This window comes from Talpa europaea (assembly GCF_964194135.1).
Source record: "Talpa europaea genome assembly, chromosome: 11".
NCBI lineage: Eukaryota > Metazoa > Chordata > Mammalia > Eulipotyphla > Talpidae > Talpa > Talpa europaea.
This window is the reverse complement of record NC_140078.1, coordinates 70699000-70712116: the sequence shown is the minus strand read 5'-3', so window position 1 is coordinate 70712116 and position 13117 is coordinate 70699000. Positions and strand designations below refer to the sequence as shown.

General features: G+C 50.9%; 1 protein-coding gene across 1 annotated transcript in view; it reads left to right on the top strand.

The window, feature by feature from the left end:
* BSN (bassoon presynaptic cytomatrix protein) overlaps nt 1-13117 on the top strand; it is a gene marked incomplete at both ends in the record, with an annotated part of 82281 nt that overhangs the window by 45628 nt on the left and 23536 nt on the right. Inside the window, one exon of the mRNA XM_084247199.1 lies at nt 4490-4898. Coding sequence (XP_084103325.1) covers nt 4490-4898 — 409 coding nt within the window. The remainder of the gene's footprint in view (nt 1-4489; nt 4899-13117) is intronic.

Sequence of the window (13117 nt, the reverse complement as noted above, 5' to 3'; positions counted from 1 at the left end):
GGTACGGAGTTTCCCCTCTCTCTGCAGCCTCACTGTACTGTCCTAGTGCGGCGGTGTGGAGCAATGGACGGATGGCCTTAACATTGGAATCCTACCAGTGGATTCAAGTGGGACTACCACTTGAAAGTCATAATGGCTTCGTAATTTATTTATTTATTTTTAAAGATTTATTTATTTATTTATTTATACAAGCACTGGATATAGTCAGAAGCGCGGGAGGGTGAGAGAACTCACCAGAGCCAGAGCGGGGAATAGAACAGGCAGACCGATGAAATACACCACTGAGGGGAGCAGTGGGTGCAGCAGGAGAGGTCTACTGCGAGGCTTCGTAATTTACGTAACTTCTATGTGGGGTAGTTTCCTTGTTTGTAAAGTGGGCAAAGTAGATCCTACCCCATGGATTTGCTGTGAGGCTGAAAGGAGTTAATGCAGTGGGGCTTGGGGAGAGGGTTCAGTTGGCACTGCCACTGCTGTGGTCAGCGAAGCATTCTGGTTGTAGGACTGGGGGTGCAGCAAGTGGCCAAGAGCACTCCAGGTGTTATTCCTGTCATTCACTCTCGTGTGAGGTCGGATCCATGGAAGGCCGAGTGCCCTCTCCCTTACATGTCAGGTTCCCTCAGCTCCCACACTGGAGCCTTTTTACTGTCCTGAGTCATGATGTGAATCATGACTTAGGAAATATATATTGAGCATCCAGGTTGTCAGGCATGAGGCTCTGGGGTATAGCTATAGAGAGAGCACACCAAGGTCCTGTCCACAGAGCTGGCAGCCTAATGCAGGGATCATGGATGATACTCCAAAGCAATATATTCTATGATAGTCAGAAGGTGTAATCCACTCTGTGGAGAACAGAGAGGAGGGACAGAAGCTGTATTTTAGTAGAGTGGTCAGAGAAGTTGTCTCTGAAGGGTGTTGAAGAGCAGACTTGAGACAGTACAGTGCTGCTAATGGGAACAGCAAATGTGGATGTCCAGAGGCAGGAGTGGGCCTGGTGTAAGGGGAAGGGAGGGAGGGAGAGGAAGCTTAGTAAGAGACGAGGCCAGAGGGAAGGTGCTAAATCTCACAGGGCCTCATAGACCACCATAAAGCATTTGTCTTCTCTGGGAAAGAAAGGACACTGTTGGAGGGGTTAAGCAGAGAAGGAAAATGGTCTGACTTAGGTGTGTAAAGATCTTCTTAGCTTCTGTGTGAAGAAAAGACCAGAGGTAGGCAAGTGGAATCAGCCAGGTTTGTGCCAAAATGAATAAAGAGGGGACAGTGGCTTGAAACAGGTGGAGAGAGGAGGCAATGGGAGTGGCCCCACTGCAGTCAACAAGATTTACTGATGATTGACGTGGACTGAAAGAAGGGTGTCAGGGACGACTCCAGAGGGAAGACTGGAAGGGCCCAGCTTGGACACATCAAATTCAAGATGCCTATGAGACAGCTCAGTGAAGAGGCAAAGTTGGCAGAAAGCAAGGGGCTCAGGGGTGAACTCTGAACCAAGGACACAAGTGTGATAACTGGGACTTTTCCACCAAGTAGGTCTTGTGACTCAGGAATGATGTGGATTCAGAGAAGCTAACTATACACAAATCCTGAATCCCCCCCAAATTAAGAAGTGGGGCTCTGGGATTGAAAGATGAGGAAGAACCTGCAAAAGAGTTTAGAGAGGTGTGGCTAAGAGGGAGAAGGAAGCCCACGAAAAGGTGGTGTTCTGGAAGGCATATTTCAGGAAGCAGTATCAAGTGCTATTGCTGACCAGGTGAGATCAGCAACTGAGAAGTAACTGTCAGATTTGATACAGTGGCAAATGAGGCCATTGGTGATTGCGACCCAAGCAATTTCTGTGGAACGAAGGGGAAAGGTTGGATTGAGTTGAGAGGAAGGGAAGAAAGGAGCAGGAGGCAGTGAGTGGAGACAGCAATTTAAAGGAGTTTTGGTAAAAAGAGGAGCAGCACTGAAGGAGAAAGTGGTCAAAGTTTTTTTTTTTTTTTTTTTAATAGGATGGAAGAAGCTTGTTTTCATGGTAATTGTAATGATGCAATAGAGAGGAGGCGTGGGGTAGTAGAGGAGAGGGGAGAAGTTATGAAGGTGAGAGGTGGGCCTTGGGAGCAGGAGGCGGGCAAACCCTGGGCGCAGGTGTGAAGTGGCAGGGCTGTGCAAATTCCCCTCAGTGGCTTCCACTTTCCTAGTGAGATGGCAAGCAGGTTGTCAGTGATGGGAGTGAGGGAGATGTGGGAAGCTTGAAGATCAAGGAGAAGGTGTGAGCAATCATCCAGAATGGTGAGTGATCCCAAGGGGTCATGGTGGGTGCTGCAGTTGCCAACTCTCAGCTGCAGCTCCTGTGTGGTATGTGCACACACACTGGCCTGAGTGCGGGGAGCGTGGCCCCCGCCCCGCAGACTTTGCTGGTGTGGAACCTTGTTTATTCGCTCTCACCACAGCTGAGTTGAAAGTCGACTTCAATTTGCATCCTTAATTGCCACACAAAATGTCCCCAGAAAGACCACATGGTGATGCAACATTGAACTGAAAGGTCATTGTGAACATAGAAGATTGCCTGGACACATCAGGTGACACATATATACTGTAGAAATTGCCAAATTTCTCAAGAAACCACAAGCCTCCTGGAGAGGGGGCGATGGTCCTTTCACATGCTATAAAGGCTCTCAGTCATTTCTGATTAGCTTTCAAGGGTTGCTTTTAAATTCCAGCCTCAAATAATTTAAGTAAAAATTGAAACTATGAATTTAACCTAGTGGGAATATTTCTTTATTATACCTAGACATGAGTCTCCTGAAAGGCCCTAGAGCCCAGGTTCTGAACATGGGCCAGAGAAATTCTGTCTAGCACCATACTGGGTCTCACAGCTGTGGCAAAGGTGGCCCAGAGGGACTAGGCTGGGGCTCTGGTTGTCTTATGAAGGAGAAAGTAAACCTGGATGGATGCTGTTGTTGGTTCATGAAAGAAATACTTATGGGCATTGACTAGTGTCTCTTTTTTTCTGGAAGAGCTTTTATTATATTGAGGGTATATCTCTCCACCAGCAGTTCCTCAGGAGGGAGGAAGAACTGCAGAGTATCTTGGAGCCTCCCAGGTGAGCTCCTTGCTTCCCTTCTGAAATGGTTTGTCCTAAGGCATCCTGCCTATTGGCTCCTCAGTCTTTTTGGCAAGCAGATGGCCTCCACACAGGACAGCAGACTTAGTGGCTACTCCTGTCAGCCAGACATTAGGACAGAGGGCAGGAGGGGCAGGGCAGGCAGCTGTGGCAGGGCCTTTATGGTGCTGTTCACCCAGACTGCCCTGTCTCCTGGGTGCCAGTATCTACCCAAATGAATACAGCCTGAAGCAGGTGTAGAATTGCAGGGGAACAATATGAAGCATTGTCTTTGGCTTTCTGTGCTTAGCTTCTTTCAAATTGGAAAAGGAAAATTGGCAGAAATGGCCTTAAGTTAGGTCAGATAGAAGGGATATAAGGGAATTGGTTTGCCTTGTACTTTATTGAGCCACTCGACACTGCTGGTTTCCCCACAGGGGCCAGGTCAAGATGGAGATGGTCAGGCACACTGGACCTTGCTCAGTTCTTCCTCTAGGGCTGCATCCTAGAACTGCAGCCCCGCCCAGCCTTGCAATGGCAGAAAAGTAACACCCCCCCTCCCACCACCACCGCAAGGACTTGGCCTGGTACTGGGCCTGCTGGAAGACTGCCAGAAGGAATGTTCTTTTGTCTCCGTTGAAGATGGCATGACCTAGGCATTGGGGTGCCTCCCTCACCCATCCCCAACTGTCTGGGGACAAGCCAGAACATAACAGACCTGCCGGGACTATGCTCTGAACTTGAGTTTCATGTTGGAATTACCATGGGGGGAAACAATGCTAATGTCAGGGTCCTGCCCTCACAGATTCTCATGTAATTTATTTGGGGTGCAGTCTTGAGAGTCAGGAATTTCAAAATCACCCTAGGGGTTTCTAATATAGAGGTTTAGAGATTTGGTACTCAGGGTATGGTCTGCAGACCACAGTAAAGTTGATACTTGAACAACCCCAGGGTTGGGGGTGCTGGCACCCCCCTTCCTGTCCCCAGAGGAAAATTCACCTATAACTTATAGTCACCCCTTGTCTGTGGGTTCTGCATTTGCAGAGTCAATCAGTGGCTATCTTTGGTTGGTCACGGGTTGTTCAAGGTCAACTGTCTAGGCTTCACGTTAGAGAATCTTAAAAATGCAGACCCCACCCAGACTTGCTGAATCAGAATCCACACTTCATCAAGATGTAAGAGGAGACCCTCATGATCCTAGCACACGGCTTATGCTTAGGGCTAAGTGGGAGACACTTGTCAGAGCTCAGCCGGGATCATCAGTGCTCAGCAAGTGATGACTGTGATGCTGCTGGGCAGGTGGAAGCGGGTGGTGATGGGGTTTGGAAGATTCAGCTAATTTGGGAGAGACCTGTGCAGGGTGTTCTCTAAGATGTGTCTCTAACATGGTCATTTTCAATGTCATTTCAGCATTTCCAGGAGACTGGACCCCAAGGAGCCCCTGGGTAGCCAGAGAGCAGCTTCCCCAACCCCGAAGCAGGCTTCTGCTACCGCTCCGGGCCGTGAGAGCCCCCGAGAAACAAGGGCACAGGGCCCAGCAGGCCAGGAGGCTGATGGTCCCCGCAGAACGCTGCAGGTAGACAGCAGGACGCAGAGATCAGGGCGCTCCCCCTCTGTGTCACCAGACAGAGGCAGCACCCCCACATCACCCTACTCCGTCCCCCAGATTGCTCCCCTTCCCAGCAGCATGCTGTGTCCTATATGTAAGACTTCGGACCTCACATCGACCCCCAGCCAGCCAAACTTCAACACCTGCACCCAGTGTCACAACAAGGTCTGCAACCAGTGTGGGTTCAACCCCAACCCTCACCTTACCCAGGTAACCACCCTCTGCGCGGGCTCCCCCTACCTGCTTTCCCTGGTTACTTCTCTTTCACCAACTCTTCCTAATGATTTCCCTTGGTCACCAGCATCTGTATCTCCCTGGGGGGGGTGTATCCTGGCTCCCAGATGTGGCAGCAGAGAACAAGTCCTGGCCCTAGAGCTTCCAAGGGATTCCTGCACCTCCTGAAAGCTTGGGCAGAGTTCTAGAGTAGAAGGTGCTTTCTTGCCTGGTCCAAGTTTGACCTGGAAAATGGAGAGGGCTAGAGACAGTCTCATGGACAACTGTTTCCAGTGGGTGCTCCCTGGGATGAGGGCCATGAGCAGCTGCAGGGCCCAAAGGGGGAAACATGTCCCTGGCCCTTCCCCTTCTCTCCCTGGTGTAGTGGGTCTGGGAGGAGGGTGCTGGTGAGGGGAGCAAGGTTTTAGGGGCAGCAGGTAACTGCCTTCCAGCTGGTCTCTGGGAACTTCCTCCTCTGGATTTTAATTCCAGTTAGCCAGTGAAGCAGTATCATCCCCAGAGCAACAAGCTCGGGGTAAGGTAGAGGCCTAGGTTGGGGTTCAGGCATTCACAATGGGTGACTGTCCTACACTCACCAAGAGGCCACTGCAGGCCATTTGCATGCGATTGGCCTCCTTTTTGTCCACAGTCTCATCCTGGCCAGTTACTGTGGGGTGCTCAGCCAAGCCCCCGGAGACTCCTTGGTGACCTGAAGGCTGAGTTTTCTAATACACTAGCCGAACTGGGGCCCTTCCTTTGCAGTGAACTGAATGGGTTTGCTGGCTCTCTCCCTCTCCTCTGGACTGACCCACAGAAGTCTCTGGTCGTCCCCTGGGGCTCTGCTCTTGGGTAGGTTGGGGAATGGCTGGCTACAGGTACAGGCCTGGCCGCCTCTAGATTATCAGCAGCAGGAGCCATTTGGACCACGTGGGTGGGGGATGAGTGAGAATAATTGTTCACAGGTCGGGGTCTATTTGTGACATGAGGTGCTGTGGGTGTGGGACGTGTGGTTTGCGAGAGGTAAGTGTGAGATTATGAGGAAGGAGCTGCCGGTGCGGGGAGATGACTCAGTGCATTTGGAGTCACTCCTGGAGTGTGGAGGCTTCCTGAGGAGGCGTGCACACTCGTGATTATTACATCTGCGATTAGCAACGGGCCCATCCCTGCACTGATCAGTTAGGTAAGTGTTTGTCTTCAGTATTTAGAACAGTGTGATTAAGGCCAGGGAAGCTTGCCTTTGTGTTTTTGCCAGCGAGAAGCCTGAAGCACCTGGTTTCACAGGAGCAGGGTGGTTTGGCAGTCAGGGATGAGAGATGACCCTGTGGGGCATCCCCCTGGTGTGACCTCACCCCTCTGGCTCCCAGCCTCCCTAAGATGCTCACTTGAGTAGCAGTATCTGAACCCCTCCAAGTAGGGTAGGCAGAGATCAAGGGAGAGCCCCACATGGCGGCACCAATTTCCTAGTGGACATCCCAACGTTTGCCACACAACAGGCTCCCCCAAGCCCAGGAGTAAGTTGGGAAGAAAGCCAGCCTTTGGCTGTGCCTGGAAAAACAGCAGAGTGGGAGGACCTTGGCGACACTCGGTCCATCTGTCTCATTGTGTAGGGAGGAAGCCGAGGCTCAGGGCCAGGAGGAGAAGGGCCTCAAACTTACTGCAGACTCATGGTGTTTGGTGATGAGTAGGCTTCTTGGCCAGGTATTGAAGCGATTGCCAAGCTGGACAAATGCAATAGCTCTTTGCTATGAGACTTCTCAGGGCCTTCAGCATCCTGAGGGGCCTCTTAGAGCTCCAAGACAGAGTGGTAGGCCAGAGCCTTCCCCAGACTTGCTTTCCCGGAACATTAGCAGCTGCATCCATCCAGTTGCCTGGCATCCAGTTTGGGAAATGCTGACCTAGTTTATTTTCCAGGCTCTCACCTGGTGGAGCCCCTTTTCTGCTGGGGTCACCAAGTTTGGCTTTTAGTGGTGTTCCTGTTGAGGAAAAAGAATCGGCATATTTACCTTGAGTTAGTGTTGCTTTGCTCAGAGCAGATTCACTTCCCTGGTCATGCTTTCAAAGTCACAAGAACACAAGTCCTCAGGTTTTGCTCACATAGCTGCTATTAGACCCACCTGGTCAGACCAGACCTCTTCTGGTGCCTCTAACTTGATGTTATGTCACCCAAGAAGGCTGTTTCTAGGATTGCCCTGGCATCTCTGTGCAGGATTTCAGCCTGGCCTGAGATTCTGGACAGTGTGAGGGGCTGGTCCTGGTGTCAGGTACTCAGGGAGAGTGGCCTTTTTCAGAAAACTCAGCTCCAGCACTCACTTCCTTTATTAGTCCTGCACTTCCCAGGCAGGGCCCAGCTCAAATGGAAAGACACTAAGGAGGGGGGCGGGGTACTGCCGGTCCCAGCACAGATATGCTTTAGACTCTGGTCACCGGGGACCCCAATGGGGATCCTGTCTGAGGCTGTGCCTGAAACTACTAATGTGGTGATGCGGAGCCTCAGTGAGAATGGCCAGCAGCCTGGCTCCTGCATCCTGCCTCAAAGATGACCGAAGCCCTGTCAGAGCATCAATGAGATGCATTGCTCTACAGCGTTGCACTAGCAGGGGGAGGCCTATGGCATCCCTGTAGAGGGACTAGGGCCACATAAGTCACAGGGGGGCTTTCATGACCTCTCTGAGAACACCACTGAAGCTGCTCTTGGATCTTTGGAAATGTGATCATGGAAAATGGTGCTTTCTTCATGCGTTTCATAGGTAGAGAATCATTGGCTGCCTTGTCCTCAAGTTGCATCACCTTCGTGTTGAATGGCTACATCAGGACAAATAAGCAACAGGAGGGGAAGGAGAGGAACTCCTGGGCCCACGGTCACTGGACTTGTTGTTTTTCCGTCACACAGCATCTGTCAATGTCTTATAACTTTTGATGAGTCCTGCAGAAACAGCGTGCTGGGTCTGGGCCAGGTAGAACAGGTAGTGCCATTGGCTAGAGCAGTGTCTGAGGTCTGAAACTACTATTTTAATGGCAAGTGGATCCAAGCTGCACCTGTCAGCCCAAGGGCTGCCAAAGGGGTAATGAACTTACACAGACATGGTACTAGCTGTCTGTCCACGCCCAGGGTGGCCAGTCCTTGAGCTGTGAGGGCTCAAGAGGAAGATGCCTGCCCATGACCTTGCTGGGCTTCTGAGTGCCTGGTCCACATTGAGGCTGCAAAGCACTCCCTATTTGAGGATGAGGTGACCTGGTCTTGGGAAGTCTGGCCTATTCTGGGTTATTCTGGAGCAAAAGGGCTGGACCTAGAACCAAAGGGCGGGTCTCCAGTTTTCTCCCAGGGACTCTAAGCCCCGATTCTCCATCCATACTGAGGAAGGTCTGAGACAAATAGGGCTCTCCTTGGCTGCTCTTCACGGTGGAGGCCATTTCATCAGACCTGGTGGCTCACAATAGGTGAATAACTTAACCTGTTTTAAACCATGGCAAATGACTGGGGTGGGGGGTTTCCCTTATGGATTCTGAACATTTCTTACCACCCACAAGAGACCTTCCTCTAAGGATGCACTGGTCAAAAGGTCAGAGGTGTTAGCATTTAAACCCATTCAGCACCCAGTGATGGGGGGAGGCAAGAAGATTTTTCTCCTCTTCTCTCCTTGGGTGTGGGTTCTTAGACAAGGACCTTAAACTTCTTGAATGTCAGATTTCTCTAAAAGTGAAGCTAGTCCAAGGACTGTGACCCCATCCCCAGCCTTCCAGGTCTTGGTGACCCACCTCTCTTGCGCTAATCAGAATTACTTAAAAGCTTCTCTAAGAAAACTACAGAAGAGCGATCATGGTCTTTCCTTGTCTGTTCCAAGGTTTGGACTTTGCGGAAACCAAACCAAGGATGTTTAACCCAATGTGTCCCCACCCCCACCCATTGGCAAGCCTTGGCGTAGGCGCTCACCCAGTGGGTGGTGTGGAGAAGGGAGGGAGACAACACAGTGGCCACAAGCTTCTTTCTCTACTGCCTGCAACCCACTCCTTTCTGGCAGGGCCGGGGCACCAGATGGCCCGGGGGTGGTGCTGTGTGTAGCATGGATCCCTCCACTGCAGCTCCCAGCCTTGCCCCCTTTCCTCTGCTCCCTCCTGGCCACACTGTTGCCTGGGCCCATGAGCAGCTGTTGGGACCTGGGGCCGGTAGTGGACTGAGAGGCAAAGATGTCTTCCTCCTTTGTGGCCCCAGGAGGAGGTGATGTTTATAATGTGCCCAGCCTTCCCCCCAACAAAATGCAAGTGGGTCTCCAGGTGGCAACCCTTTGAGGCCTTTCTCCCTCCGTTCACCTAGTCATCGGGCAGTTTGATTTGCCATGTCCACTTTAACCCAAACAATCTCCAAGTCAATAGAGAAATGCAACCCGAGCTCCAGTCAACCCTAGGCCAGCCAGCCCTGCTGTTGGTCTCTGTTCCCAGGAGAGAGCACCTCCTTGCTTGGACCACTGCCGGGTGGAGGCCAGAGCCACTGGGGCCATGTCGAAGAAGCAACTGTGCTGGATTGGGAGTTGTTTCAGAGCTGGAGCCACCAGGCATGAAACTTGAATTTTTACCTATCAAAGACCACTATAAAGTGTTCTAAGAATGAATGTAGGGCCTAAAATTAATTCAGAACAGAAAATATGAAATTTCATTCCTAAAACACCTGCTTTTATGTGAGGGCAAAAGAAACAGAATGAAATGTATATGGAGAAAAATGGTAGAGAAAAGGAAAAATAAATAAAATGGAAACAGGGAGACAGGAACAAGGTGGGAGGTGATGGAGAAAACCAGAGGCAGGAAGAGGAGGAACAGGGAAATCACAGGTTTCTGGCTACTCCTCTGTTGGTTTTGCTGCTCCTACCATCTATTTAGCTCAGTCTTTTGTCTGGGTATCCCTGATGGTATCCTTGGTCAGCGGGTGGGCCCTCTCCCTTCTTATCCTTTCCTCCCCCTACAAATGCTTTTTGGGCTCTTATGACAAGCCAGGAACTGTCCTCAGCGCTGGGGAATCAGGCAGAACTGAAATAGCCCCGTGGAGCCTTCCAGTCAGGGGAGAGGCAGTCCTTCCAGCAATAACCACCCAAACACACACACACAGTCCCACTTGTGGGGGGCGGAAGCTGTCAGGGATGCAGATAACCAGGATGGAGGCCAGGTTGGGGTGGGTGTGATGCTGCAAGACTCGAGGGCTTCTACAGGAGGGACAATTAGGCAGCACAATGTTGGCCTGAAGCTGGAGACAGGTGCAGGCAGGGGAGACTGGGAGGAAGTGTCCTTGTAGGAATAAGCCATGTTGAGGTGGCCAAGATGCTATGAGCCAGGATTGGGGGGCATGCAGATCCTGCTGTGGTCTGTAGATGCGATTTCAAGGGTTTTGGAAAGTAGCAGTGGGAAGGTCATCTGTGCGTTTCAAATACCTCTTTGGAAACAGGTAATAGTTTCACCGCATCATGAATGTAACCAATGCCGCTGAATTGTGCACTTAAAATGATTACAATAACAAATTTTATGTTAGGTTTAATACTATACTTGTATAAATTACATATAATTATTATATTTACATCAACAGCAACACACCACTACACACCCCATCCCTCTGGGTGGGCTTCTGTCTGGAGGGTAGCCCATGAGGCAGGGGTTCTTGGAGCAGACTGGACTGGGGTAGTGATGATGGCAGCAGAGAGCCATGACAGATTCTTGGTGTATTATGGAGGTTAGACAGTATTGGATATGGGGGTAGGGGATGGAGATGGAGAATTTTTCTGTTCAGGCCATGTCAAATTAGATGTGCTTTTGCACACCCTAGAAGAGTCCAACCGGCTGGCAGTCTGGATCCAGGCATGTGCAAGCAGATTGGGGCTGGAGACCTTTGAGACTCAGATGTGTATTGATATCCATATATTTTCCACTAGACACTTAACTAGAATTTGATATTTGTTTAAGATTTTTTTCAGGTAAAATTTATGTAGAATGAAATGTACAAAGCTTTAGTGTACTATTTAGTGAACTCTGACAAAAGCTCTCCAGTGACATTCTATCAAAATAGACAACCTCCCCAGCACGTCAGAAAGTCCCTCCAGACCCACCCCTGTCCATCTCCACCCTCCACCAGAGACAGCTGTTGCCCTGAATTTTATCTACCATGGATGAGTTCTGCCCATCCAGACCTTCACATAAATGGAATCATGCAGAGCATATCTTTGCATAAGGCTTCTTTCACTCAGCACAGGATTTTTTGAGCTTTATCCTTGTGACCAGCTTGTGCAGCTTGGTGGAGGAGAGGAGAGTGCGCAGGCGGGAAGGCGTGCAGCAGGAGAGGGCTTCTGGAAAGCAGGAGCTGTTGGCTTTGCAGTCTGAAAGGAAAGCAATGCCTAGGGGTGTGGAAGATGGATTGAAGATTTGGCCCCCCAAAGAGGCAGGTCTAGATCCTGAGTGTAGAAGCATCCTATGGTGTGACTCCTCTTAAGAAGCTTGGCCATCATTTGTGCCAGAAGGCAGGGGAGGGCAGGGAGGAGGAGAAATTGAACCAGTGACGGTGGAGAAAGCTTCCTGGAGAGATGGAGCATGTTTGCCAGGCACCAGGGGTGGTCAGGATGTAGTTGATTTACACTGGAGCCCTCTTGCCTGGTACTGTCTCAGCTGTTGGGTCAAGGTTGGGAGGAAAGGGTATGTAGTCGGGTCTAGTTCTGAAGCACACACAGGTCAAGAGAGAGCAGATATTTAGCAGAGTGACAGGGTTGACAGATCATGTAGGTTCAGCTGGGCAAGAAGAGAAGGAACAAAGGTTCAGTGATGACGTCTCCATGGGACCCAGGGCTGCTTCACTGGGGAGATCTGGGAATGGCCTGGGAGGCTGGAGGCAGATAGGTATATAGAGGGGATTTTAGAGGTATAGTTTGGGATGATGGCCATTGTTTGAGAGTGAGGCTGAGGGATAGAAGTGTCAGGTGGATCGGCTGGGTGGCTGCCATCTCCGGTAACTAATGGAGTCAGTTCAGTGGAAGTCTGGGAGGCAAGGGCGAAGGGAACTGGGAATAACAACAGCCAGGAGGGGAAGAGAGGGCAGGGAGCTGAGCCTCCAGGATTGCAGGGATTTTTTAAAAAGATTTATTTATGCATACAAGAACTGGGGTATAGGGCAGAGGTACAGGGGGGTGAAAGAATTTATTAGAGACAGAATAGGGAGCAGAACAGGAGGATCTATTGAAATCCACTGATGAGAGGAGCAGCGGGCGAGACAGAGCTCTGCTGTGCCATTTGAGTTGCTCTCTGGCCGCTGGCAGATTGGTGGATAGACTCTTGCTGCAGTATCTGGTGATAGCTTGATAGCGCTGTCTTTAACCCCTGTGCCACCAGGAAGGCCCCATGCAGGGATTTTAAAGAGAGGGTGAGGCAGTGTCACATTCTTAAGTCCAGGGAGTCCAGTTTCTCTTGAAAAGATTGGCTGGGGACCGAGACATGTGGTGAGGCAGGAAAATAGGGGCGTTGGCTTGGTCACAGACAAGAGATTTGACAGGGCACAGCACTTGGGCCTGGGAGGCAGGGGAGGCCACCTAGGGTAGGGAAAAGGGAGGCGCTGGGACTTGAGGACTGTTGGACAGTGAAGAGGCAGCTGTGCCTAGGGCTCAGTGGGGAATGGATTCTTGTCCTTTCATGGAGCTTCCAGCCAGCAAGGCCTTCCAGCTGCAAACAATTAGGTTCAGCCTCCATTTCCCAAATGCTGGCCTCAGGTGCTGAGCCCTCAGGGTCCTCACACAGTGTGCGCTAAGCTTGGCTGATCCAGCTCTGGAACAATGTGTCCACCTTAAGGGTCCCTGTGGTGCCAGCCCCTAAGCTGAGGCCACACTGCTGACAGGTGAAGGAGATTGTTGGCAGACTCAGCAGTGGGTGCTGGATAGGGCAAGTGACATGCCCAACGCTGTGGGAAATATGAAGGCGCAGCCAGCCCTGACTCCCTCCTCCTGCCCATCCTCGTACATGGGCCTTAGGGGGATATGTGCTTCCTGACCAGTGACTCACAGCCTGGAAGAGCGTGGGGTCACCCTGACTGGTGAGGCCCTCTCAAGAACCTCTGGATTTGGCAACAGCAGGGATGGCTCATTTATTAGCTGTTTCTGTGGTGTTTGAACTTGTACCAAAATGGAAAAAAAGCATGAATACAGCATCAGTCATGATGTCAGCACAGAGTGATCTGACACACCAAGTGCTGCTCCCCC